This window comes from Coregonus lavaretus, assembly GCF_964263955.1.
Source record: "Coregonus lavaretus genome assembly, chromosome: 11".
NCBI lineage: Eukaryota > Metazoa > Chordata > Actinopteri > Salmoniformes > Salmonidae > Coregonus > Coregonus lavaretus.
This window is the reverse complement of record NC_139998.1, coordinates 55,519,684-55,544,024: the sequence shown is the minus strand read 5'-3', so window position 1 is coordinate 55,544,024 and position 24,341 is coordinate 55,519,684. Positions and strand designations below refer to the sequence as shown.

General features: G+C 45.6%; 1 protein-coding gene across 1 annotated transcript in view; it reads left to right on the top strand.

Annotated features, from left to right (window-relative positions):
* Positions 1 to 24,341, top strand: part of LOC311137690 (nuclear receptor subfamily 5 group A member 2-like) — a 206,899-nt gene that overhangs the window by 18,725 nt on the left and 163,833 nt on the right. Inside the window, exons 4-5 of the mRNA XM_084172235.1 lie at positions 253 to 394; positions 15,697 to 16,376. Coding sequence (XP_084028361.1) covers positions 253 to 394; positions 15,697 to 16,376 — 822 coding nt within the window. The remainder of the gene's footprint in view (positions 1 to 252; positions 395 to 15,696; positions 16,377 to 24,341) is intronic.

Sequence of the window (24,341 nt, the reverse complement as noted above, 5' to 3'; positions counted from 1 at the left end):
TATCATGAACACAAAATTCTCTTTGTGTTGTGTGAACACAATTTTGGTTGTGTGGTTTTGGTTGTGTTTTCTGTGCCTCCATTCTGTGCCTCCAGTGTTCACACCACTGTGTATTATTGTGCCTGTAATTGCTTCCCATTGTATGTCTGAGTGTGTGTATGAGCTTGCATGCTCAAGTATGTAGGTGTGAATAGGGCAATTACAAACGCCGGGGTCATACATGTTGACATGTTCATTCTTGCTTCTCCGCAGGGCTTCTTCAAGCGCACGGTTCAGAACAACAAGCGGTACACATGCATAGAGAACCAGACCTGTGCCATTGACAAGACACAAAGAAAACGCTGCCCTTACTGCCGCTTCCAGAAGTGCCTCACTGTCGGCATGAAGCTGGAAGGTAAGGACAGTTCTTATTAATGAGATTATAAGACAATAAGAGGATCCTAGTATAGGCCAACTAAGTTAGGGTCAGGGTTATGTTGGTGCAGACAGACCTGGGTTCAAATAGCATTTATTTTATCTTTTAAAAAGGGGTTTGGGATTTTTGGGACTACTCTATTGGTTCCGTTTTGCCATGCAAGTTCAGTCAAACCCAGCTAAAGTTATTGAAAGACAACGAAAAGTATTTGAGCCCAGAGTCTGGTGCACACACAAGGGGTCAGTGGATTCTCCCATAACAAATCAGATCATTCTCAAACGAGCCGCCTCGATTCGGTCTTATGTAGCAACATTTGAAATGCTGTTTTTTACATTGGATAAAAGTAGAGACTCAATGGGAAAGTAATTCTGCTTTGAAAGTTGATGAACTTGTAACCCCACTTTTGAGAAAAAAAAGCGCTTGAATGTTCTGGTACACCTACTGGAGAGCTCTTCTTTGTCTACACCCATTCAGCATTGTTCACACCCTCTTACGCCTTAGCCCCACCCATCTCTTTAAGGATTCACATGTGAGGCCATGTGCTAAACAGAGTGAGTACTGTAGTAAAGATTAAGACTACAATTGGTGAAAGTAGTAGCCTACAATAAGCCTATATGCTAATCTGACTTTGGTGTCATGTTGTTCTTCACATTACCGTCTCTGGAAAACACTATATCAAATCAAATCTAAGTTTATTTATCACATGCACAGGATACAGAAGGTGTAAACGGTACAGTGAAATGGTTACTTGCATATTTGCATAGTAGCAATATCAAAAATAGAAAGTGTCAATATAAAAACAATACAAGAACAAAAAGTGTCAATGCCAGTAGAGAAAGAACAAAATAATATACAGTATGTACAATAACAATATCAATAACCATATCAGTAATAGAGAAGGTAGTTATATGCATACAATCAGGGGTAAAGTGGCTAAGGAGCAGGATAATTTTTTTTATAGTAGCAGCAACGTATGGTGTGTTTGTGTGTTAGGAGAGAGTCATGTCAATGTGCATAGAGGCACTGCAGATAGTCTGGATGACTGGGAACTCGCCCCCAGTGATGAACTGGTCCGTCCACACCACACGTGAACAAGGGAGAGTCGGAGAGCCTGTTTCTGTCCTGCCCTTGACTTTGGTGCAGGAAATGTCCATGCTCTCTTCGTCACAAAACTCCCTGATCTTCTCAAAAAGATGAATTTGTCTAGTTGTGTCCAGTCCAGGTGGTGCTTGTACAGGCATACCATCTATGGGAGGAAGGACGTCAGCGTTGTGCAGCAGCTGAAACCTGGTCCTGACTGAGTCTGAACACTCCTTGGCGACAACAACACCAGGCTCCAGAGCATCGAAGCTGGAAAACAGGAAAATAGACAAATAACTTAAGACATTACAACCTTGCATAACATTAATTCACCTCCCAAGTTTAGATAATAAGAATAACCTCATACAATGCAATGAAAATGATATTCATCTGAAGTGTTGGTACTGCTTGATCTGTGGCAGCGGCCTGAAGTTCAGAGTCAGGTGTTGCCAGCCATAGCTTTCCACCACCACCGTACCATCCTCCAGTCTCCTTGTATTACTGGTGAAGGACAGTCAGGCGTCTTCTACTGATGCTGAAAGACAAATTCCAGATACAAATATTTTAGCATTATTATATAATAGATGGCCGTAATCACCGCCAGACACACCTGGCTAACTTGATGGGTCATGTAATCATCTGGCGAAGTGGAGTCTTTTGTTTAGACATATAGCTAGCTAGCTAGCTACCCAGCTAGACAATGAAATATAACCCCAACCCATAGAGTACCAGCAGTACAAACCGATTGTCATAGCTAGCTAAAGCTAACAAACTAGGTTCAATGTTAGTTAGCTAGCTAACATTAGGCTATAACTAGTAATGGAAATGGCTTTCTGAGATAATATTACTACACAGATCATACTAGTAACATTAGCAAGCGAGCCAGCCAGCTAACATTAGCTAGCTAGCTAACAATGCGCTTTAACTTGGGTCTTTTGTTTACATTTTTTTTACATTTTTAGTCATTTAGCAGACGCTCTTATCCAGAGCGACTTACATGAGCAATTAGGGTTAAGTGCCTTGCTTAAGGGCACATCGACAGATTTTTCACCTAGTCGGCTCGGGGATTAGAACCAGCGACCTTTCGGTTACTGGCACAACGCTCTTACCCACTAAGCTACCTGCCGCCGTTTAGACATGTAGCTAGCTAAAGAATGAACCATAATCCCAATCCATAGAGTACTAGCAATACAAACCGATTGTCATAGCTAGCTAAAGCTAACCAAATAGGTTTAATGTTAGCTAGTTAGCTAGCTAACATTAGGCTATAACTAGCAATGCAAATGGCTTTCTGAGATAATATTACTACACAGAAAATGTAGCTAGACTCTTCCCCGTATACATGGATGAACGCTTCACGGCAGACTGCAATCCCTTTCAATAAATAAGACGTCCTGTGTCATTTCCGTTTTGTTTGTACAGCTTGCTTGGCCCGTTGTGTCAAGTCACTCTGGTTCACACTGACCATGTGCAATGCCATAAGAATCATCAGATATTTCTCCCTCTCTGTCACGGATGCCATGGTTGCCCTTAGTTTGAAGATGTAATCCGGAGACAGGTGTTTTATACAACAGCCTTCTGTTCTCTTTTCCACTCCCTCTGCATTTGTAATCAAACGCCAGAATTATACTAATCTCCTTATCATACTCTGCTTCCACCGGGCATTCCACTGATTTCAAAACTCTGTCAACTTCTTCAGTGACAACGACACTATTGTCATTTCTTCCCCCATCACTGTCATCAGAAGACTCTACAATGTCTGGTTCAATTAAAATGTTTTGACCTAAATCAGGGATTTCTTCATTGTCTTATTTCTTTTTCATTGTCAGAGAGAGTCAGCATGGCACGATCTTCCTCCAGAAAGTAGTCCATCACAACTTGTTCCCACTGACCTTTGTCGATAGCGCCTGATGTTATTGAGAGCAGTAGCAACACATTTGAAGTTCTCCATGGCTAACGTTATACTGTATACATATATATATATATATATACAGTGAGCTCCATAATTCATTGGACAGTGACAATTTTTTTGTTATTTTGGTTCTGTACTCTAGCACTTTGAGTTTGAAAGGATACAATGACAATGAGGGTGAAGTGCAGACTGTCAGCTTTAATTTGAGGGTATTTTCATATATATCGGATGAACTGTTTAGAAATGATAGCACCTTTTATACATGGTCCCCCCATTTTAAGGTACTACAAGTATTTGTTAAATTGGCTTCACAGATGTGTGTCGTTAGGCAGGTGTATTCATTTGTGTCGTTAGTGAATGCAGGAGAGCTGTTGATGAATAGCATTGATTCTAGACTTTGCTATTGCCTTTGGAGGTTGTTGTTGTGGTGTGACAACATGAGGAAGACAGCAGTGTTGATGCAAATGAAGCTGGCCGTCATAAGGCTCAGAAATGAAAATCAATCAATCAGGAACATTGCAAAAACCCTGGCCATGCCCAAGTCAACAGTTTGGTTCATCATTAACAAGAAAAAATCAACCGGTGAACTCAATTATGTCAAAAGACCCGGTAGACCGAGGAAGACCACTGTAGTGGATGACCGGAGAATACTCTCTATGGTGAAGAAAACCCCCCTGACAACAGCCCAACAGATCAAAAACACTCTCCTGGATGCAGGTGTAGATGTGTCAAAGTCTACCATACGTAGAAGACTACACCAGCAGGACTACAGAGGGTACACTACAAGATGCAAACCACTGATAAGCCTGAAGAACAGAAAGGCGAGATTACAGTTTGCTAAAAAGCACCTAAAAGAGCCCCAAGAGTTCTGGAAAAAAGTATTGTGGACAGATGAGACAAAGATTAACATGTACCAGAGTGATGGAAAGAGGAAAGTGTGGAGAAAAAAAAGAAATGCCCATGATCCAAAGCATACCACCTCATCCGTGAAACATGGTGGAGGGGGTGTTATGGCTTGGGCCTGTATGGCTGCCAGTGGAACAGGCTCAATTGTCTTCATCGATGATGTAACTGCAGACAGAAGTAGAACAATGAATTCTGAAGTCTATAGAAATATTTTATCTGCTCAGATAAAACCAAATGCCTCCAAACTCATTGGACGGCACTTCATCATGCAACAAGACAATGACCCTAAACATACTGCTAGTGCAACAAAGGGGTTTTTGATGGCCAAAAAGTGGAAAATCCTTGACTGGCCGAGTCAATCACCGGATCTGAATCCAATTGAACATGCATTTTACATGCTGAAGAGGAGACTGAAGGCAATAAGTCCCCAAAATAAGCAGGAACTGAAGATGGCTGCAGTACAGGCCTGGCAGAGCATCACCAGGGAAGATACCCAGCGTCTGGTGATGTCAATGCATCGCAGACTTCAAGCAGTCATTGCATGCAAAGGATATGCGACCAAATATTAACAATTATTACTTTATTCTACATTATGTTAAACTGTCCCATGTTTTTTGATGCCCGAAAAAGGGGGGGACCATGTACAAAAGCTTCTATAATTTCTAAACGGTTCATCCGATATGTATGAATATACCCTCAAATTAAAGCTGACAGTCTGCACTTCACCCTCATTGTCATTGTATCCTTTCAAACTCAAAGTGCTAGAGTACAGAACCAAAATAACAAAAAAATTGTCACTGTCCAATGAATTATGGAGCTCACTGTATATATATATATATATATATATATATATATATATATATATATATATATAAAGCTGTAGTATAAAGGATTATCTACACATAATGAGCAGCTCATTTTAAAGACAGAAGATGCTACACGGCAGACCAATCTGAACTCATCTCTTGGCATGTCCAGCCAATCATGGCTAGCGGGAAGGTTCCTGTCTTTTTCTGCGGCTAAACCAAATAGGCTCGTAATTTAACAACTGTATTTGTATTTACAGATGGCATACAAGTTTGTTATTAAGGCCCATTAAAGTTCACATGTTCCAAAAAATCATTTCAAATGCCTCTCCTGTGAAGTAGTGACGTGCCACACATGCCTAATTTCCTGAAACGAGTCACATATAGCGTGGACACCAACATAAAGGTAAAGATGTGGAAATTGTCCAGTCCACTATCTTTGGTGTTTTGTAAGAGTTAATTGGAATGCAACGGCCCTATTCAAACAAAACTGTTATCTTGACGTTTCGGGGCAAAGGTAAAAGAAACACGTTTGAATTGGTATCAACACTGGTTTTTAAAGGTTTCTAAAGGCTTCTACTGTTGTTGTATATAAATACATTGAGTTAGACGTTTCCCTGAACCACAGAAAGAGGATCAGGTTCTCCTACCCCCTTTACCAGTTTAGGATTAGGGGGATGTAAAGGTTAGGATCAGGGGGATGGACAGGTTAGGATTAGGGGGATGGACAGGTTAGGATTAGGAGGATGGACAGGTTAGGATTAGGGGGATGGACAGGTTAAGATTATGGGGATGGACAGGTTAGGATTAGGGGGATGTAAAGGTTAGGATTAGGGGGATGTAAAGGGTAGGATTAGGGGGATGGACAGGTTAGGATTAGGGGGATGGACAGGTTAGGATTAGGAGGATGGACAGGTTAGGATTAGGGGGATGGACAGGTTAAGATTATGGGGATGGACAGGTTAGGATTAGGGGGATGTAAAGGTTAGGATTAGGGGGATGTAAAGGGTAGGATTAGGGGGATGGACAGGTTAGGATTAGGGGGATGGACAGGTTAAGATTATGGGGATGGACAGGTTAGGATTAGGGGGATAGACAGGTTAGGATTAGGGGGATGGACAGGTTAGGATTAGGGGGATGGACAGGTTAGGATTAGGGGGATGGACAGGTTAGGATTAGGGGGATGTAAAGGTTACGATTAGGGGGATGTAAAGGTTAGGATTAGGGGGATGGACAGTTTAGGATTAGGGGGATGTAAAGGTTAGGATTAGGGGGATGGAAAGGTTAGGATTAGGGGGATGGACAGGTTAGGATTAGGGGGGTGGACAGGTTAGGATTAGGAGGATGGACAGGTTAGGATTAGGGGGATGGACAGGTTAAGATTATGGGGATGGACAGGTTAGGATTAGGGGGATGGACAGGTTAGGATTAGGGGGATGGACAGGTTAGGATTAGGGGGATGTAAAGGTTAGGATTAAGGGGATGTAAAGGTTAGGATTAGGGGGATGGACACATACTGTATCTGACCCTGTATCAGTGATCAGGGCCAAATTCTACCTACTCTGTAGAAATAATCCTGTCCTGTATGTAGACAGATGGGGCGAGAATTGAAAAGCAACATTGTACTGTTTTACCCCTGAAATACATCTCTACCTTTATTTTGCCTGGACCCTCAGTCTGGACCTTTTGCCTAATTTAACCACCACCTTCACACAACCATCCCATATCTGTGTGTACTTTTAGCCATTTGTAAGATAGCATATCTTTTTTTTTTAGTCTTTTTCCTCTTAACCCGCAGGAGTGTGGTTTTAATTACTATTAACTGTGAATGGCCAGAGGGCAGAATCTCCTCGCCTGTCATTTTACAGCTTACTACGGTGTGATGTGTTTTCATATGCTAGCAGCTGGGCGGAGGGGCCCTGCAGCACTCTGTCTAATCCAGCCCAGGGGCAGAGGCAGGCAGGCAGGCAGGCAGACAGCCAGGGAGGCAGGGTGGAGTGTTGCCACAACCTGTAAAGATCACGGAGGTGGAAACCTGATCTCCCAGACACAGCTTTCCAGTAAACACATAAATATATTATAGATGTATTCAGACGGACCTATTCTGTCCTTCATTTTGGGTTGATAAAAAAAGTGTTGAATTGCGGTTAAATTCATTTTTAATTGTTAAATAGTGACTGCCTTTAAAAAGCAATGAATCCCTTTGAAAACGACCTATGTGGCGTCGATATGAGTCATAAACTATTATTCTAATATCAAAATTGACTACAAAGTGTAAATAGGATAATTTTGGTCATGAAGTCAGTCTCGTCTAAAACGGAGTTTGGAACATCTGTGCGTCACAACGGGGAAATGAAGGTTGGGTTTTGATTTGACGATGTCCATTTGCCCACTAACATGGGATGGAACAGCTGCAGTGATTGCTCTCTATCCGATAACATAGACAGTGAGACAGACCTGCCCAGCAGCTCCGACTTTGTTTCCATGAGACAACACATCACACATTTTTTCACTTGAGAAATACTACACCAAACACCTTAGTTAGATGTAAAATTGCGCAACTAAAACATCCTCGGCAAATACGTAAAAAATAATTACAGATTCCTTGAGTTATTTTAAATTCATTCTGGAGATTTTAAGGAAGTGAAATAGTCTACAGTGTCTCATGGGGGACAAACATCATTAACCAAACGCAGAATCCGTCAGGAAACACACCTCCAAGAATGAAATCTCGTTTTTGTAATGAGCAACAGACAAACACACGTGCCAATCGGTGTTTCCAGTGGCTCTTTAAAAGGTTGGATACATGTTTGGTTTGTTTGTTTTGCTTGTCTCACATTATGGGAAGTTTTACCTGTTTACCGATACATCTGTAGAGTCTACACCATGTCGACATCCAGTACAGTGTTGGACAGCCAGTGATATCCGAGTGACACAGACATTATCATGAGTCTGACAAGTCTGCCATAGAGTGATTCAGTCACACACAAACACACACACACACACACACACACACACACACACGCACGCACAATACAAACACACACAAACAGATTCAAATATTATGCTGCCCTAAGATATCCTTTTGTTGTGTATTTATGCCCTGATAGATGGTTTACCTCTGGCCTAATGCCCTGATAGATGGTTTACCTTTGACCTTATGCCCTGATAGATGGTTTACCTTTGACCTAATGCCCTGATAGATGGTTTACCTCTGGCCTAATGCCCTGATAGATGGTTTACCTTTGACCTATTGCCCTGATAGATGGTTTACCTTTGACCTAATGCCCTGATAGATGGTTTACCTCTGGCCTAATGCCCTGATAGATGGTTTACCTTTGACCTTATGCCCTGATAGATGGTTTACCTTTGACCTAATGCCCTGATAGATGGTTTACCTTTGACCTAATGCCCTGATAGATGGTTTACCTTTGACCTAATGCCCTGATAGATGGTTTACCTTTGACCTAATGCCCTGATAGATGGTTTATCTTTGACCTAATGCCCTGATAGATGGTTTATCTTTGACCTAATGCCCTGATAAATGGTTTACCTTTGACCTAATGCCCTGATAGATGGTTTATCTTTGACCTAACGCCCTGATCGATGGTTTATCTTTGACCTAATGCCCTGATAGATTGGTTTACCTTTGACCTAATGCCCTGATAGATGGTTTACCTTTGACCTAATGCCCTGATAAATGGTTTACCTTTGACCCAATGCCCTGATAAATGGTTTACCTTTGACCTAATGCCCTGATAGATGGTTTATCTTTGACCTAATGCCCTGATAAATGGTTTACCTTTGACCTAATGCCCTGATAGATGGTTTATCTTTGACCTAACGCCCTGATAGATGGTTTATCTTTGACCTAATGCCCTGATAAATGGTTTACCTTTGACCTAATGCCCTGATAGATGGTTTATCTTTGACCTAACGCCCTGATAGATGGTTTATCTTTGACCTAATGCCCTGATAGATTGGTTTACCTCTGGCCTAATGCCCTGATAGATGGTTTACCTTTGACCTTATGCCCTGATAGATGGTTTACCTTTGACCTAATGCCCTGATAGATGGTTTACCTTTGACCTAATGCCCTGATAAATGGTTTACCTTTGACCTAATGCCCTGATAGATGGTTTATCTTTGACCTAACGCCCTGATCGATGGTTTATCTTTGACCTAATGCCCTGATAGATTGGTTTACCTTTGACCTAATGCCCTGATAGATGGTTTACCTTTGACCTAATGCCCTGATAAATGGTTTACCTTTGACCCAATGCCCTGATAAATGGTTTACCTTTGACCTAATGCCCTGATAGATGGTTTATCTTTGACCTAATGCCCTGATAAATGGTTTACCTTTGACCTAATGCCCTGATAGATGGTTTATCTTTGACCTAACGCCCTGATAGATGGTTTATCTTTGACCTAATGCCCTGATAAATGGTTTACCTTTGACCTAATGCCCTGATAGATGGTTTATCTTTGACCTAACGCCCTGATAGATGGTTTATCTTTGACCTAATGCCCTGATAGATTGGTTTACCTTTGACCTAACGCCCTGATAGATGGTTTACCTTTGACCTAACGCCCTGATAGATGGTTTACCTTTGACCTAACGCCCTGATAGATGGTTTACCTTTTACCCCAGCTCCTGTCTTATACCCCAGCCCTATACCTCAGCTCCTGTCTTATACCCCAGCCCTATACCTCAGCTCCTGTCTTATACCCCAGCCCCAGCCCTATACCCCAGCTCCTGTCTTATACCCCAGCCCCAGCCCTATACCCCAGCTCCTGTCTTATACCCCAGCCCTATACCTCAGCTCCTGTCTTATACCCAAGCCCTACAACCCAGCCCCAGCTTTATACATCAGTCATAGTCCACAGCCTCAGCTCCATACCCCAGTTTTAAACCCCAACCCCAATGCCTATCCCACATCTAAGGCCCCATGCCTGAGCCCCATCCCAGATGTATCTGTACGACACACATGTAAATAACCTTGTTTAAATAGACACAAGGAAGGTGAAAGAGAAGGGGAAAAACCTGCTATCAAAAAAGCCCCTTTATTTATGATGTGAGTTCCAAGTTCAGACCTAATTGTGATTTCTCAAAATGTCAGACTATTAGTTTTCAGCTCAATCATTTCCCTGTTGCTCTGTCATTAATAGTTCAGGTCACTACAATAACATATCACGGATACACAGGAGCCATGTTCCAAATGGCACCATTTTCACCTTCATACTGTATCATAGGGCTCTGGTCAAAAATAGTGCACTATATAGGGAGTAGGGTGCCATTTATTACAAACAATTGCAGACTACAAAGGGAAGCACAGCCGCGAGCTGCCCAGTGACACAAGACTTCCAGACGAGCTAAACCACTTCTATGCTTGCTTCGAGGCAAGCAACACTGAAGCATGCATGAGAGCACCAGCTGTTCCGGATGACTATGTGATCACGCTCTCCGTAGCTGATGTGAGTAAGACCTTTAAGCAGGTCAACATTCACAAGGCCGCAGGGCCAGACGGATTACCAGGACGTGTGTCCCTGACTGAGTCTGTAATACCAGCATGTTTCAAGCAGACCACCATAGTCCCCGTGCCCAAGGACACTGAGATAACCTGCCTAAATGACTACCGACCCGTAGCACTGACGTCTGTAGTCATGAAGGGCTTTGAAAAGCTGGTCATGGCTCACATCAACACCATTATCCCAGAAACCCTAGACCCACTCCAATTTGCATACCGCCCCAACAGATCCACAGATGATGCAATCTCTATTGCACTCCACACTGCCCTTTCCCACCTGGACAAGAGGAACACCTACGTGAGAATGTTATTCATTGACTACAGCTCAGCATTCAACACCATAGTGCCCTCAAAGCTCATCACTAAGCTAAGGATCCTGGGACTAAACACCTCCCTCTGCAACTGGATCCTGGACTTCCTGACGGGCCGCCCCCAGGTGGTAAGGGTAGGTAACAACACATCTGCTACACTGATCCTCAACACGGGGGCCCCTCAGGGGTGCCTGCTCAGTCCCCTCCTCTACTCCCTGTTCACCCATGACTGCATGAACAGGCACGACTCCAACACCATCATTAAGTTGGCCGACGACACAACAGTGGTAGGCCTGATCACCAACAACGATCAGACAGCCTATAGGGAGGAGGTCAGAGACCTGGCCGTGTGGTGCCAGGATAACAACCTCTCCCTCAACGTGACCAAGACAAAGGAGATGATTGTGGACTACAGGAAAAAAAAGAGGACTGAGCACGCCCCCATTCTCATCGACGGGGCTGTAGTGGAGCAGGTTGAGAGCTTCAAGTTCCTTGGTGTCCACATCACCAACGAACTATCATGGTCCAAACACACCAAGATAGTCGTGAAGAGGACACGACAAAGCCTATTCCCCCTCAGGAGACTGAAAAGATTCGGCATGGGTCCTCAGATCCTCAAATAATTATACAGCTGCACCATCGAGAGCATCCTGTCTGGTTGCATCACCGCCTGGTATGGCAACTGCTCGGCCTCCGACCGCAAGGCACTACAGAGGGTAGTACATACAGCCCAGTACATCACTGGGGCCAAGCTTCCTGCCATCCAGGACCTCTATACCAGGCGGTGTCAGAGGAAGGCCCTCAAAATTGTCAAAGACTCCAGCCACCCTAGTCATAGACTGTTCTCTCTGCTACCGCACGGCAAGCTGTACCGGAGTGCCAAGTCTAGGTCCAAAATACTTTTCAACAGCTTCTACCCCCAGGTCATAAGACTCCTGAACAGCTAATCATGGCTACCCGGATTATTTGCACTGCCCCCCCACCCCCACCCCCCACCACATATTTTTACGCTGCTGCTACTCTGTTAATTATTAATGCATAGTCACTTTAACTCTACCCACATGTACATATTACTTTAACTACCTCAACTACCCCCGCACATTGACTCTGCACTGGTACCCCCCTGTATATATACCCTCCCTACTGTTATTTTATTTTACTTCTGCTCTTTTTTTGTCAACACTTCCCTGTTGTTTTATTTTACTTTTTTATTTAAAAAATAAATGCACTGTTGGTTAAGGGCTGTAAGTAAGCATTTCACTGTAATGTCTGCACCTGTTGTATTCGGCGCATGTGGCCAATAAAAAGACATTGTTTTGTGATAAAAAATTTAAAGGCCATGTTAATTGCTGGGATGGAGTGGCGGGTTTGACCACCTCCAGCATGTTGGGGTCTCGGTGGTGTGTGTGTGTTAGTGGCTGACAGGGAAGCGTGTGTGTTTGTAAGTCTGTGTACCAGGTTTCTGTTTGTCTGTGTGTCTGTGTGTGTGTGTGTAGGTGTCTGTGTGAACAGCTCTGGGGTGGTTGTGCAAAAGACCCTGTGGTGTGTGTGTGCGTGTGTATGTGTGTGTGTGTGCGCGTATGCATGTGTGTGTGTGTGTATGTGTGTGTGTGTATGTGTTTATGTGTGTGTGTGTGTGTGTGCGTGTGTGTTTGTCAACTTCTGTACTCCTCTACTTCTCTCTGATCAGTGCTGCTAGGTGTGTGTGCCCCTGTGCTCTCTTCTCTCGGCCCCTCCCTCAGATCACCACCACTGTGACAGACCATTAAAGCTCCTCCCACAGCAGCTGTTGGGCCAGCCCCCTCAGATCACCACCACTGTGACAGACCATTAAAGCTCCTCCCACGGCAGCTGTTGGGCCAGCCCCCTCAGATCACCACCACTGTGACATACCATTAAAGCTCCTCCCACAGCAGCTGTTGGGCCAGCCCCCTCAGATCACCACCACTGTGACAGACCATTAAAGCTCCTCCCACGGCAGCTGTTGGGCCAGCCCCCTCAGATCACCACCACTGTGACAGACCATTAAAACTCCTCCCACGGCAGCTGTTGGGCCAGCCCCCTCAGATCACCACCACTGTGACAGACCATTAAAACTCCTCCCACGGCAGCTGTTGGGCAAGTACTGGAGGGATGGAACGGGGGTCGGTTAGGTCGTGGGTGGGCTCTCGGAACCCCCAGATGTCCACACGCCCACTAGCCCAAGCCGCACCAGTCTGCTGCCTGCCCCACTCCACCACAGCCGGGCAGAAGAGATAAATAATTAAGCATAAATAAATAATAGGTTTTTCCCCGACAGAGAGAGAGAGAGAGAGAGAGAGAGAGAGAGAGAGAGAGAGAGAGAGAGAGAGAGAGAGAGAGAGAGAGAGAGAGAGAGAGAGAGAGAGAGAGAGAGAGAGAGAGAGAGAGAGAGAGAGAGAGAGAGAGAGAGAGAGAGAGAGAGAGAGAGAGAGAGAGAGAGAGTCACCCCCCATTGCATCATACATGATCTGCTGTTCGCCATGGAGACAGTCTCATTCACAAGCGCCGATGAAGCCGTGATCCTCGGAATTCGGGGATCATTCAGGATTCTGCTGGGATTTTCATTTTATGTTTTGCGATCATTAGGAAATGTAATTATTTTGTCATGTTCGTACTCTGGTTTGATTTTCAGAGTTAACACTTTCCAGTGTTTTGAATTAGGGCAATTCTTAGTGTTAATACATTTGAGTGTTTTTGAATAAGGGGGTAAATCATTTTCAGTGTTAACACTTTTTCAATGTTGATTTTTGACCTCACTGCTCATTTGGACAAACAACATGCTTAGAGAAATGACTGCTAGCCTTGTTGTCTGGTATGTATTAGTATTACATAGGTTCATAAAAGTTACTGTTTCAGATCAATGAGTAACTAGCATTTACGACCTGTCAAGTGACAAAACGTGCCATGCTTGTAAAAGGTAACACGTTATTACAAGGTTGTATTTTCCTGCTCTGAGACATCCGAGTTCTATGAGTACAAAGGTCAACACAAAGTTGAATTGTCATTGATGAAATCAATTTTCTTGAGATGCATGAATTACTAGTTGAAAGGTGAGCTGTGATATCTCTATGATTCATCAATGCAAATAGTTTGTTGTGGGTTCTGTGTCGAGAACACATGGGAGCAGTGGTGGAAAAAGTACTCAATTGTCATACTTGAGTAAAAGTAAAGATACCTTAACAGAAAATGACTCAAGTAAAAGTGAAAGTCACCCAGTAAAATACTACTCCAGTAAAAAACTAAAAGTATCTGGTTTTAAATATATTTATGTATCACAAGTAAATGTAATTGCTAAAAGATACTTAAGTATCAAAAGTAAAAGTATGAATAATTTTAGATTCCTTATATCATACAAATCAGGTGGCACTATTTTCTTGTTTTTTATTTTATTTACGGATAGCCAGGGGCACACACCAACACTCAGACAGATAGCCAGGGGCACACACCAACACTCAGACAGGTAGCCAGGGGCACACACCAACACTCAGACAGGTAGCCAGGGGCACACACCAACACTCAGACAGGTAGCCAGGGGCACACACCAACACTCAGACAGGTAGCCAGGGGCACACACCAACACTCAGACAGGTAGCCAGGGGCACACACCAACACTCAGACAGGTAGCCAGGGGCACGCACCAACACTCAGACAGGTAGCCAGGGGCACACACCAACACTCAGACAGGTAGCCAGGGGCACACACCAACACTCAGACAGGTAGCCAGGGGCACACACCAACACTCAGACAGGTAGCCAGGGGCACACACCAACACTCAGACAGGTAGCCAGGGGCACACACCAACACTCAGACAGGTAGCCAGGGGCACACACCAACACTCAGACAGGTAGCCAGGGGCACACACCAACACTCAGACAGGTAGCCAGGGGCACACACCAACACTCAGACAGGTAGCCAGGGGCACACACCAACACTCAGACAGGTAGCCAGGGGCACACACCAACACTCAGACAGGTAGCCAGGGGCACACACCAACACTCAGACAGGTAGCCAGGGGCACACTCCAACACTCAGACAGGTAGCCAGGGGCACACACCAACACTCAGACAGGTAGCCAGGGGCACACACCAACACTCAGACAGGTAGCCAGGGGCACACACCAACACTCAGACATCATTTACAAACAAACCATTTGTGTTTAGTGTGTCCACCAGATCAGAGGCAGTAGGGATGACCAGGGATGTTCTCTTGATAAGTGCGTGAATTGGCCCATTTCCCTGTCCTGCTGAGCATTCAAAATGTAATGAGTACTTTTGGGTGTCAGGGAAAATGTACGGAGTACAAAGTACATACTTTTCTTTAGGAATGTAGTGAAGTAGAAGTTGTCAAAAATATCAATAGTAAAGTACAGATACCCCCAAAAAACTACTTAAGTAGTACTTTAAAGTATTTTTACTTAAGTACTTTACACCACTGCATGGGAGTCATGAATGAGGTCAGAGGTCTTAAACACCCATGAGCTGCCTATTTGCACTCAGAGAACTCAGATTTGAAAACTACTGGGTTAACTAGAATACCATGGCGTTTATCAATCGCTAATTTATTTTCCTCTCCTTCCCCCTGCAAAGGATCCCCGGAAAATATGTCCCTAGTCAGATTACTAGATGAGAATGTATTCCTAGTCAGTTTACTAGATGTGATGATGTCACTAACATCCTCCTGTCTTTCCTCTCCTGTCTGTCTGTCTCGCCGTCAGCTGTGAGGGCGGACCGCATGCGCGGCGGCCGCAACAAGTTTGGCCCCATGTACAAGCGTGACCGGGCGCTCAAGCAGCAGAAGAAGGCGCTGATCCGCGCCAACGGCCTGAAGATCGAGGCCATGACCCAGGTGATGCAGGCGGTGCCCACCGACCTCACCATCTCCTCGGCCATCCAGAACATCCACCAGGCCGCCTCCAAGGGCCTGCCGCTCAGCCACCACGGCCACCCGCACCATGCCGCCCTGCCCCACACAGACTACGACCGCAGCCCCTTCATCACGTCGCCCATCAGCATGGCCATGCCCCCCCACACTGGTTCCCTCCAGGGCTACCAGGCGGCCTACGGCCACTTCCATAGCACCCGCACCATCAAGTCAGAGTACCCGGACCCGTACACCAGCTCGCCCGAGTCCATCATGGGTTACAACCCGTACATGGACGTGTACCAGACGGGCTCGCCGCCCAGCTTCCCACACCTCATAGTGGAGCTGCTGAAGTGTGAGCCCGATGAGCCCCAGGTGCAGACCAAGATCCTGACCTACCTGCAGCAGGAGCAGGCCAGCCGGGGGAAGCACGACAAACTCAACACGTTCGGCCTTATGTGCAAGATGGCCGACCAGACGCTGTTCTCGATCGTGGAGTGGGCCCGGAGCAGCATCTTCTTCCGCGAGCTCAAGGTACGTGAGGCACTAAACACAGACGCCATGTTGAATTTGGCACAACACAGTATAAGTATGTATTATTTGTTCACATGCAGGTATATCATTCAGACGGCTTAAGTTACATAGGACACATAGAAAAACACTAGTCAAACACATTTAGGTTCAGTCGATTCAATCAGATCCGCTTTAGCCGACATCCGCATAGCTGATGTTTTTGACGGTGTCGGAGGCGGAACTGTGTTAGAGCTGTCAAATCCACAAGCGGCTCCCGGCATTATACCTAAAGCGGACATTACCATTGGATGCACGGAGTCGCATTAAGAACACTCCATTAGGCTGACAGAAATCCTAATTATTTAATTGAATGATTTTCAATTAGACCGTCATTATTTCTATGTAACCTACACTTTCTCGCTCTGAACTTCTAACGCGAGTGGGACAGGTGTGGCTTCCTGACAATGATCATGAGAGCAGCTGCTCACCGATTGGACAGCTCCAACTAGAGGTCTTCACGGATCCACCTGTACCTGAATACCCGAGACCCGATCCGGGACCTGAGCAGGTCCGGATCCAGAATTCAAAGTAATGTCACGGGTCTGGGTAGGACCTGATATGATTGTCACAGGTCTCGGGTATGTGTAATTGTTTTAGAGAGAGAGAGAGAGAGATAGAGAGATAAACTGCTGCTCTTTGCTTTTCACGAGAGTGGCGCGTGTAGCTTGTTGTTATTGTTGGCCAATCATAAGTCATCAAAGCGGCAATATGCTACAGTCATATAACCTCCTTGTGTGGCAAAAGTTAGGAGATATCTAATCAATGGAAGATGGAATTAAAATGACGGAATTAAAAGTTAAAGGAGAAGGATAGGCTACAATGAACAAGAGCCAACAGGTAGGCTGCTAATTTATATTCTGAATGGAGTTGTTGTTGTTTGTTACTGTAGGATGAGAAAGCGCATGCAGCCTCAATTAGCCTAGCTAGCTAGCTAGCTAGCTTAACTAGCTTCTCCCGGTTTGATGCAGTCAAGACAGGCACTACGTAATCATATTGATGATAAATAACCTAGCTATGGCAGCTATTAGTCTACTGTAGAGGGAGTCTGCTTGGTTAGTTGCTGTCTCTTGTCTCTCCCTCCTCCTTCCTGTTCCTGTGTCACACGCTCACACTCACAGTAGTCTACACAAACAGCACTGCCACTGTGCGTCACCTCTCTCTACCTCCTCTCACACTCACAGTAGCCTACACACACAGCACTGCCACTGTGCGTCACCTCTCTCTATCTCCTCTCACACTCACAGTAGCCTACACACACAGCACTGCCACTGTGCGTCACCTCTCTCTATCTCCTCTCACACTCACAGTAGCCTACACACACACAGCACTGCCACTGTGCGTCACCTCTCTCTACTTCCTCTCACACTCACAGTAGCCTACACACACAGCACTGCCACTGTGCGTCACCTCTCTCTACCTCCTCTCACACTCACAGTAGCCTACACACACAGCACTGCCACTGTGCGTCACCTCTCTCTACCTCCTCTCACACTCACAGTAGCCTACACACACAGCACTGCCACTGTGCGTCACCTCTCTCTACCTCCTCTCACACTCACAGTAGCCTACACACACACAGCACTGCCACTGTGCGTCACCTCTCTCTATCTCCTCTCACACTCACAGTAGCCTACACACACAGCACTGCCACTGTGCGTCACCTCTCTCTACCTCCTCTCACACTCACAGTAGCCTACACACACAGCACTGCCACTGTGCGTCACCTCTCTCTATCTCCTCTCACACTCACAGTAGCCTACACACACAGCACTGCCACTGTGCGTCGTCTCTCTCTGCCTCCTCTCACACTCACAGTAGCCTACACACACAGCACTGCCACTGTGCGTCACCTCTCTCTACCTCCTCTCACACTCACAGTAGCCTACACACACAGCACTGCCACTGTGCGTCACCTCTCTCTGCCTCCTCTCACACTCACAGTAGCCTACACACACAGCAATGCCACTGTGCGTCACCTCTCTCTGCCTCCTCTCACACTCACAGTAGCCTACACACACAGCACTGCCACTGTGCGTCACCTCTCTACCTCCTCTCACACTCACAGTAGCCTACACACACACAGCACTGCCACTGTGCGTCACCTCTCTCTATCTCCTCTCACACTCACAGTAGCCTACACACACAGCACTGCCACTGTGCGTCACCTCTCTCTACCTCCTCTCACACTCACAGTAGCCTACACACACACAGCACTGCCACTGTGCGTCACCTCTCTCTACCTCCTCTCACACTCACAGTAGCCTACACACACAGCACTGCCACTGTGCGTCACCTCTCTCTACCTCCTCTCACACTCACAGTAGCCTACACACACAGCACTGCCACTGTGCGTCACCTCTCTCTATCTCCTCTCACACTCACAGTAGCCTACACACACAGCACTGCCACTGTGCGTCACCTCTCTCTACCTCCTCTCACACTCACAGTAGCCTACACACACAGCACTGCCACTGTGCGTCACCTCTCTCTATCTCCTCTCACACTCACAGTAGCCTACACACACAGCACTGCCACTGTGCGTCACCTCTCTCTATCTCCTCTCACACTCACAGTAGCCTACACACACACAGCACTGCCACTGTGCGTCACCTCTCTCTACCTCCTCTCACACTCACAGTAGCCTACACACACAGCACTGCCACTGTGCGTCACCTCTCTCTACCTCCTCTCACACTCACAGTAGCCTACACACACACAGCACTGCCACTGTGCGTCACCTCTCTCTACCTCCTCTCACACTCACAGTAGCCTACACACACAGCACTGCCACTGTGCGTCACCTCTCTCTACCTCCTCTCCCTCACTCTTTATCAGCTCCGGTGAATAAAGTAGCTTCAAAATAGCCTTTTCTGCTGTCCCTCCCTCGGATTGGGTCTGGATCCGACCAGGTCTATACGGAACGGGTCTAGTTGTCCTCGGGTCCGCTCGGAACTGCTCTCTATATAATTGTTTATTTTTGATTTATGCATATCGGGTCCGGGTGAAAAAGCTCCAGGTCCATTTCGGAACGGGTCTAACTTTTTTTTGGGACCCCGTGAAAGCCTCTAGCTCCAATGCAGTTCCACCTCCAACACTGCCAAAACATCAGCTATGTGTGGTGTCGGCTATCGCTGATTGGATCTAGGCCTTACAGTACATCTCTATACAGTTACATTGGGTAATTAGAATATACAAATGTCATGCAGATTACACATATCAAACTCAGTCATATATAACATGTTAGTCATTTAGCAGACATTCTTATCCAGAGCCACTTACAGGGTGGGTGCATTCATTTGATACTTATTTTTCTTTCTCCGTACTGGTCCCCCCGTGGGAAACGAACCCACAACCCTGGCGTTGCAAGCGCCGTGCTCTACCAACTGAGCCGGTCGGTATGCCTATCTGCTCTGTTTGTGTGGCCTTGCATAATTCATCCTTCGTTTTGTTCAAACGTTCAATGTTTGTTATCCGTAATTGACAGTTTACCACACACACACAAGCCCGTGAACTCACTTCTCGTCAAACACACCCAAATCTTTTTTTATCTTCACCCGCCTTTAATCTTTCGCTTTTATGTGTCTGCTCGACACTAATGAGTACGGAGATGAGAGGGAGGTCTACGGTGTAGAGCTATAGCCGTCTATCTCTCATCCTGATCAAAATTCAGTAGCCAGCCCTATTTACGTGCTGTGACACATTCAGGGTATGGGTTAGGAAAACTTTGACTGTCTGCCTTCTGGCTCTTTTCATTCAAAGCAGTGGGGCCTTTATCACCTTGGAGATGTAGGCAGGGACTGTATGAAAATATAGAAATACTATCATAGAGCCCCAATGCATGCATCAGAGTAGCGCAGGTCAATGGAAGCATACTGAGGAAAATACAGTATGTCTGTATTGCTGTTAATGATGATGCATTGAATGAATGATATTCTAATCCGATCCACCCATTTAGTACATTTTAGTCATTTAGCAGACACTCTTATCCAGAGCAACTTACAGTTAGTGCATACATATTTTATTTTTTTCATACCCCCTGTGGGAATCGAACCCACAACCCTGGCGTTGCAAACGCCATGCTGAGCTACATCCCTGCCAGCCATTCCCTCCCCTACTCTGGACAACGCTGGGCCAATTGTGCGCCGCCCCATGGGTCTCCCGGTCGCGGCCAGCTACGACAGAGCCTGGATTCGAACCAGGATCTCTAGTGGCACAGCTAGCAGTGCCTTAGACCACTGCGCCACTCGGGAGACTACAATAATAATAATGCATGCCTAATTGAAGTATTTACATTTCACTGACGTTTTATCAACCTCTGTTCAGAAAGTTCTGTTTTCAGTAAGGATGCTGTAGCAGAAGTTTGGTTGACATCACACACTACTTTGTGGTGTTTTTTCAACCAATCACTGCCAAAACGACTCTAACCCAACGATGAGTCTCCCTGTAAAGACCTGACTATTCCTCATTTTTTTTGTCCCTGAGAGGAACAGAGAATGTTTGCAGCGTGGTTTTGTTCGCTCCAAGGTTTATTTTTTTCAGTAGAGAAGGTTAATGTATGGAGAGAAACATAAAAGGCTCTGATGAGCATGAACCAGATCATCTGGTTTCTTTAGATGTCTCTCTCTCTCTCTCTCTCTCTCTCTCTCTCTCTCTCTCTCTCTCTCTCTCTCTCCCTTTCTCTCTCCCTTTCTCTCTCTCTCTCTCTCTCTCTCTCTCTCTCTCTCTCTCTCTCTCTCTCTCTCTCTCTCTCTCTCTCTCTCCCTTTCTCTCGCTCTCTCTCTCTCTCCCTCTCTCTCTCTCCCTCTCTCTCTCTCTCTCTCTCTCTCTGTCTCTCTCTCTCTCTCTCTCTCTCTCTCTCTCTCTCTCTCTCTCTCTCTCTCTCTCTCTCTCTCTCTCTCTCTCTCTCTCTCCCTCCCTCCCTCCCTCGTCTGTTGCAGTCCTCTGAATTTGTAGGGGAGGGAAAAATAAATGTGATATTCAACACAATCCAATTATAGACACGGGGCAAGAGCTCTGGAAAACACATGTTGACATTTATCACACGGCTAATCGCTATTGAAATGTTCTATATCTGAATTAGCATCAAATTAAAAACATTAGTACAGTACTTAAATGAGTATATATAATGGAGAGTCGGGTGTGGTTGTAGAATCCACTGAATGATCATTGTGCAGCGAGTGGAGCATATCTCTCCAAACTCTCCATTCAAATTTAATTTCCTATATCCACTTGTAGATGTCGCCCCTCGTTCGCTTCAGAATTAAATATCATTATGTCCATGCTAATGACGGTCTGTAGTACTCCTGGGCTTAATTGGAACAGCGCCTGGGGTTGTTACAATGGTAGAAAAACGACCCGGGTTAATGTGGGAGCTAATTCCTGTACCCATAATCCTCTTATCTGCTGCCTCTTCTGGAGTGGTACAGGGGCACACGGTAACAGGCGGGGCCAGAGGGGGATAATTCACTGATTGGCTGAATTGACTGAATAATTAGGGGGGTGACACTACCTCATCTCGCTACTCTAGCGCCTCTAAAGGGGCAGACTGAAGCAGCTAGCCTAGCGGGCCTGAACAATGATGTGCTTTCTCTAGACCCCTCCCTCCTCTTGTTTCTAATCAGTGGATACTTGTACAGCTATTGCTGAGCAGAAACCCCAGTGTTGGGGATGGAGAAAAGCCTTGTGTAAAACCCTGCACTGTTTCCACGAGCAAGGGCTAAGCTACAGCGGCTTCTGAGACAGTAGACAGGAAGGCTTTGTGGGATGTTGCCCCCCCCCCCTGCATTTGGCCTTTTCAACGCACTGAACCACACGTGCTGCTTGTAGAAAGATCACGTCTACATTTACTAGTTCAGGACGTACTGTGTTTTCATGGTTTATCTTTATTTACAATGGGGGTTTTCAGACAACATTTCAGGTTATTTCACTCAATCTGTGATTATCAGTGTCAAAATCATAAAATGTGTGCGTGTGTGTGCGTGTGTGTGTGTGTGTGTGTGTGTGTTTGGGTGTGTGGGTGTATGTGTGTGTGTGTGTCTGTGTGCTTTACAGCACAGCTCAGTGAGACATTCAAATATTACTGACCTCTGTAAATCGCTACAGCTAATATATTAATAAAGAGCGGGTGGTAAAGAACGGGTGGTGAGGGAGTGGGTGGTAAAGAGCTGGTGGTAAAGAGCGGGTGGTAAAGAGGAGGTGGTAAAGAGCAGGTGGTAAAGAGCGGGTGGTAAAGAGGAGGTGGTAAAGAGCAGGTGGTAAAGAGCGGGTGGTAAAGAGCGGGTGGTAAAGAGGAGGTGGTAAAGAGGAGGTGGTAAAGAGCGGGTGGTAAAGAGCGGGTGGTAAAGAGCTGGTGGTAAAGAGCAGGTGGTAAACACAGGAAATACAGATGGAATAGAAGCTGGTTTGTGACCCTGGCTCTGAGAACACTGTAAATATCTCTCTATCTACAGGCCCTCTATAATTAGCTTGTTGAGAACAACAGAATTTATCTGTTAATGGAGCCGAGTGGTGAGATGTGTCTGCCAAAAGTGTTTAAAGATTTAGTTTCCATAAGTTGGATCTGGTTCCAGGAGTCATAAATATTTAGCCATTGGAGATCACTGAAGAGAGGAGCCCCATTGTGTTGCTCTGCAGCTGAGCGGCCGGAGAAGAAAGACAATTGTTTCTCAATTCTCACGCCTTTTAATTAGATCTTTAACTGTACTTCAATTAATCTTTTTTGGTTCCAACCCTACCTACCTCAGTCTTAACTCCAACCCTACCTACCTCAGTCTTAACTCCAACCCTACCTACCTCAGTCTTAACTCCAACCCTACCTACCTCAGTCTTAACTTATTTCCTATTCGGAGCCAGGTGTCCTGGTTACTGTAGTAAATGTTAATGTGATGGGAAAATAATGGAGTTTTGGAAAGGGTGGCTTGTGTGTGTGTGTGTGTGTGTGTGTGTGTGTGTGTGTGTGTGTGTGTGTGTGTGTGTGTGTGTGTGTGTGTGTGTGTGTGTGTGTGTGTGTGTGTGTGTGTGTGTGTGTGTCTGTGTGTTAGCAGTAGCGTCCCACCCTGGCTCTCTCTGGACATAGAGGGAAACAGATGTGTGTCTCTCATTGTGGCTAGCTGTCACTGAGGGGGGTGGCACAGCAGAGTTGGCACTCCTCCCATAGCCTGGCATGCCTTTATCCCAGACACATTTAATAATATGTAATAATATTTTTATTTTTTTAAACAACCACGCCAGCCAGTGCATTGTAAAGGTAATAATATTAATATTAAATGACTTCAGATTACATCAATGTTTTATCAACCTCTTTTTCTGAGGGTATAATTTCTAGTTGAGTTGTTATTGATGCCCCTTCCAGAGCAGATCTGAGCCAAAGTTAAGTTTGTTTGACATACACACACACGCGCGCAGTCCCTCCCGATTAAGAGCTTTTCTCAACCAATCATTGGACAGACTATTAATGTGTGGCTTCTCAGTGCCAGATTGACATCGGCTTCACAGGAATGTCTCTTGCTGCATGTGTGTGTGTGTGTGTGTGTGTGTGTGTGTGACTTTGTGTGTGTGTGAGTGTGTGTGTGTGTGTGTGTTTGTGTGTGTTTGTGTTTGTGTTTGTGTGTGTGTGTGTGTTTGTGTGTGTGTGTGTGTGTGTGTGTTTGTGTGTGTGTGTGTGTATGTGTTTGTGTGCGTGTGTTTGTGTGTGTGTGTGTGTGTGTGTGTGTGTGCACGCCACAGAATATGTGGCTTTGGTAAGTGTGTTTCTTTCTGTGTGTCAGTTTGTCTGTATGTTCGAACTGACATACTCCATATATATTCTCCATTATAGTGTTGTGTGTGTGTGAGTGTGTGTGTGTGTGTGTGTGCGCACACAATTAACCACTCAGCACATGAGCTGTGGAGTGATTCGTACGGGGGTCCATGGACAGAACCTCCTCA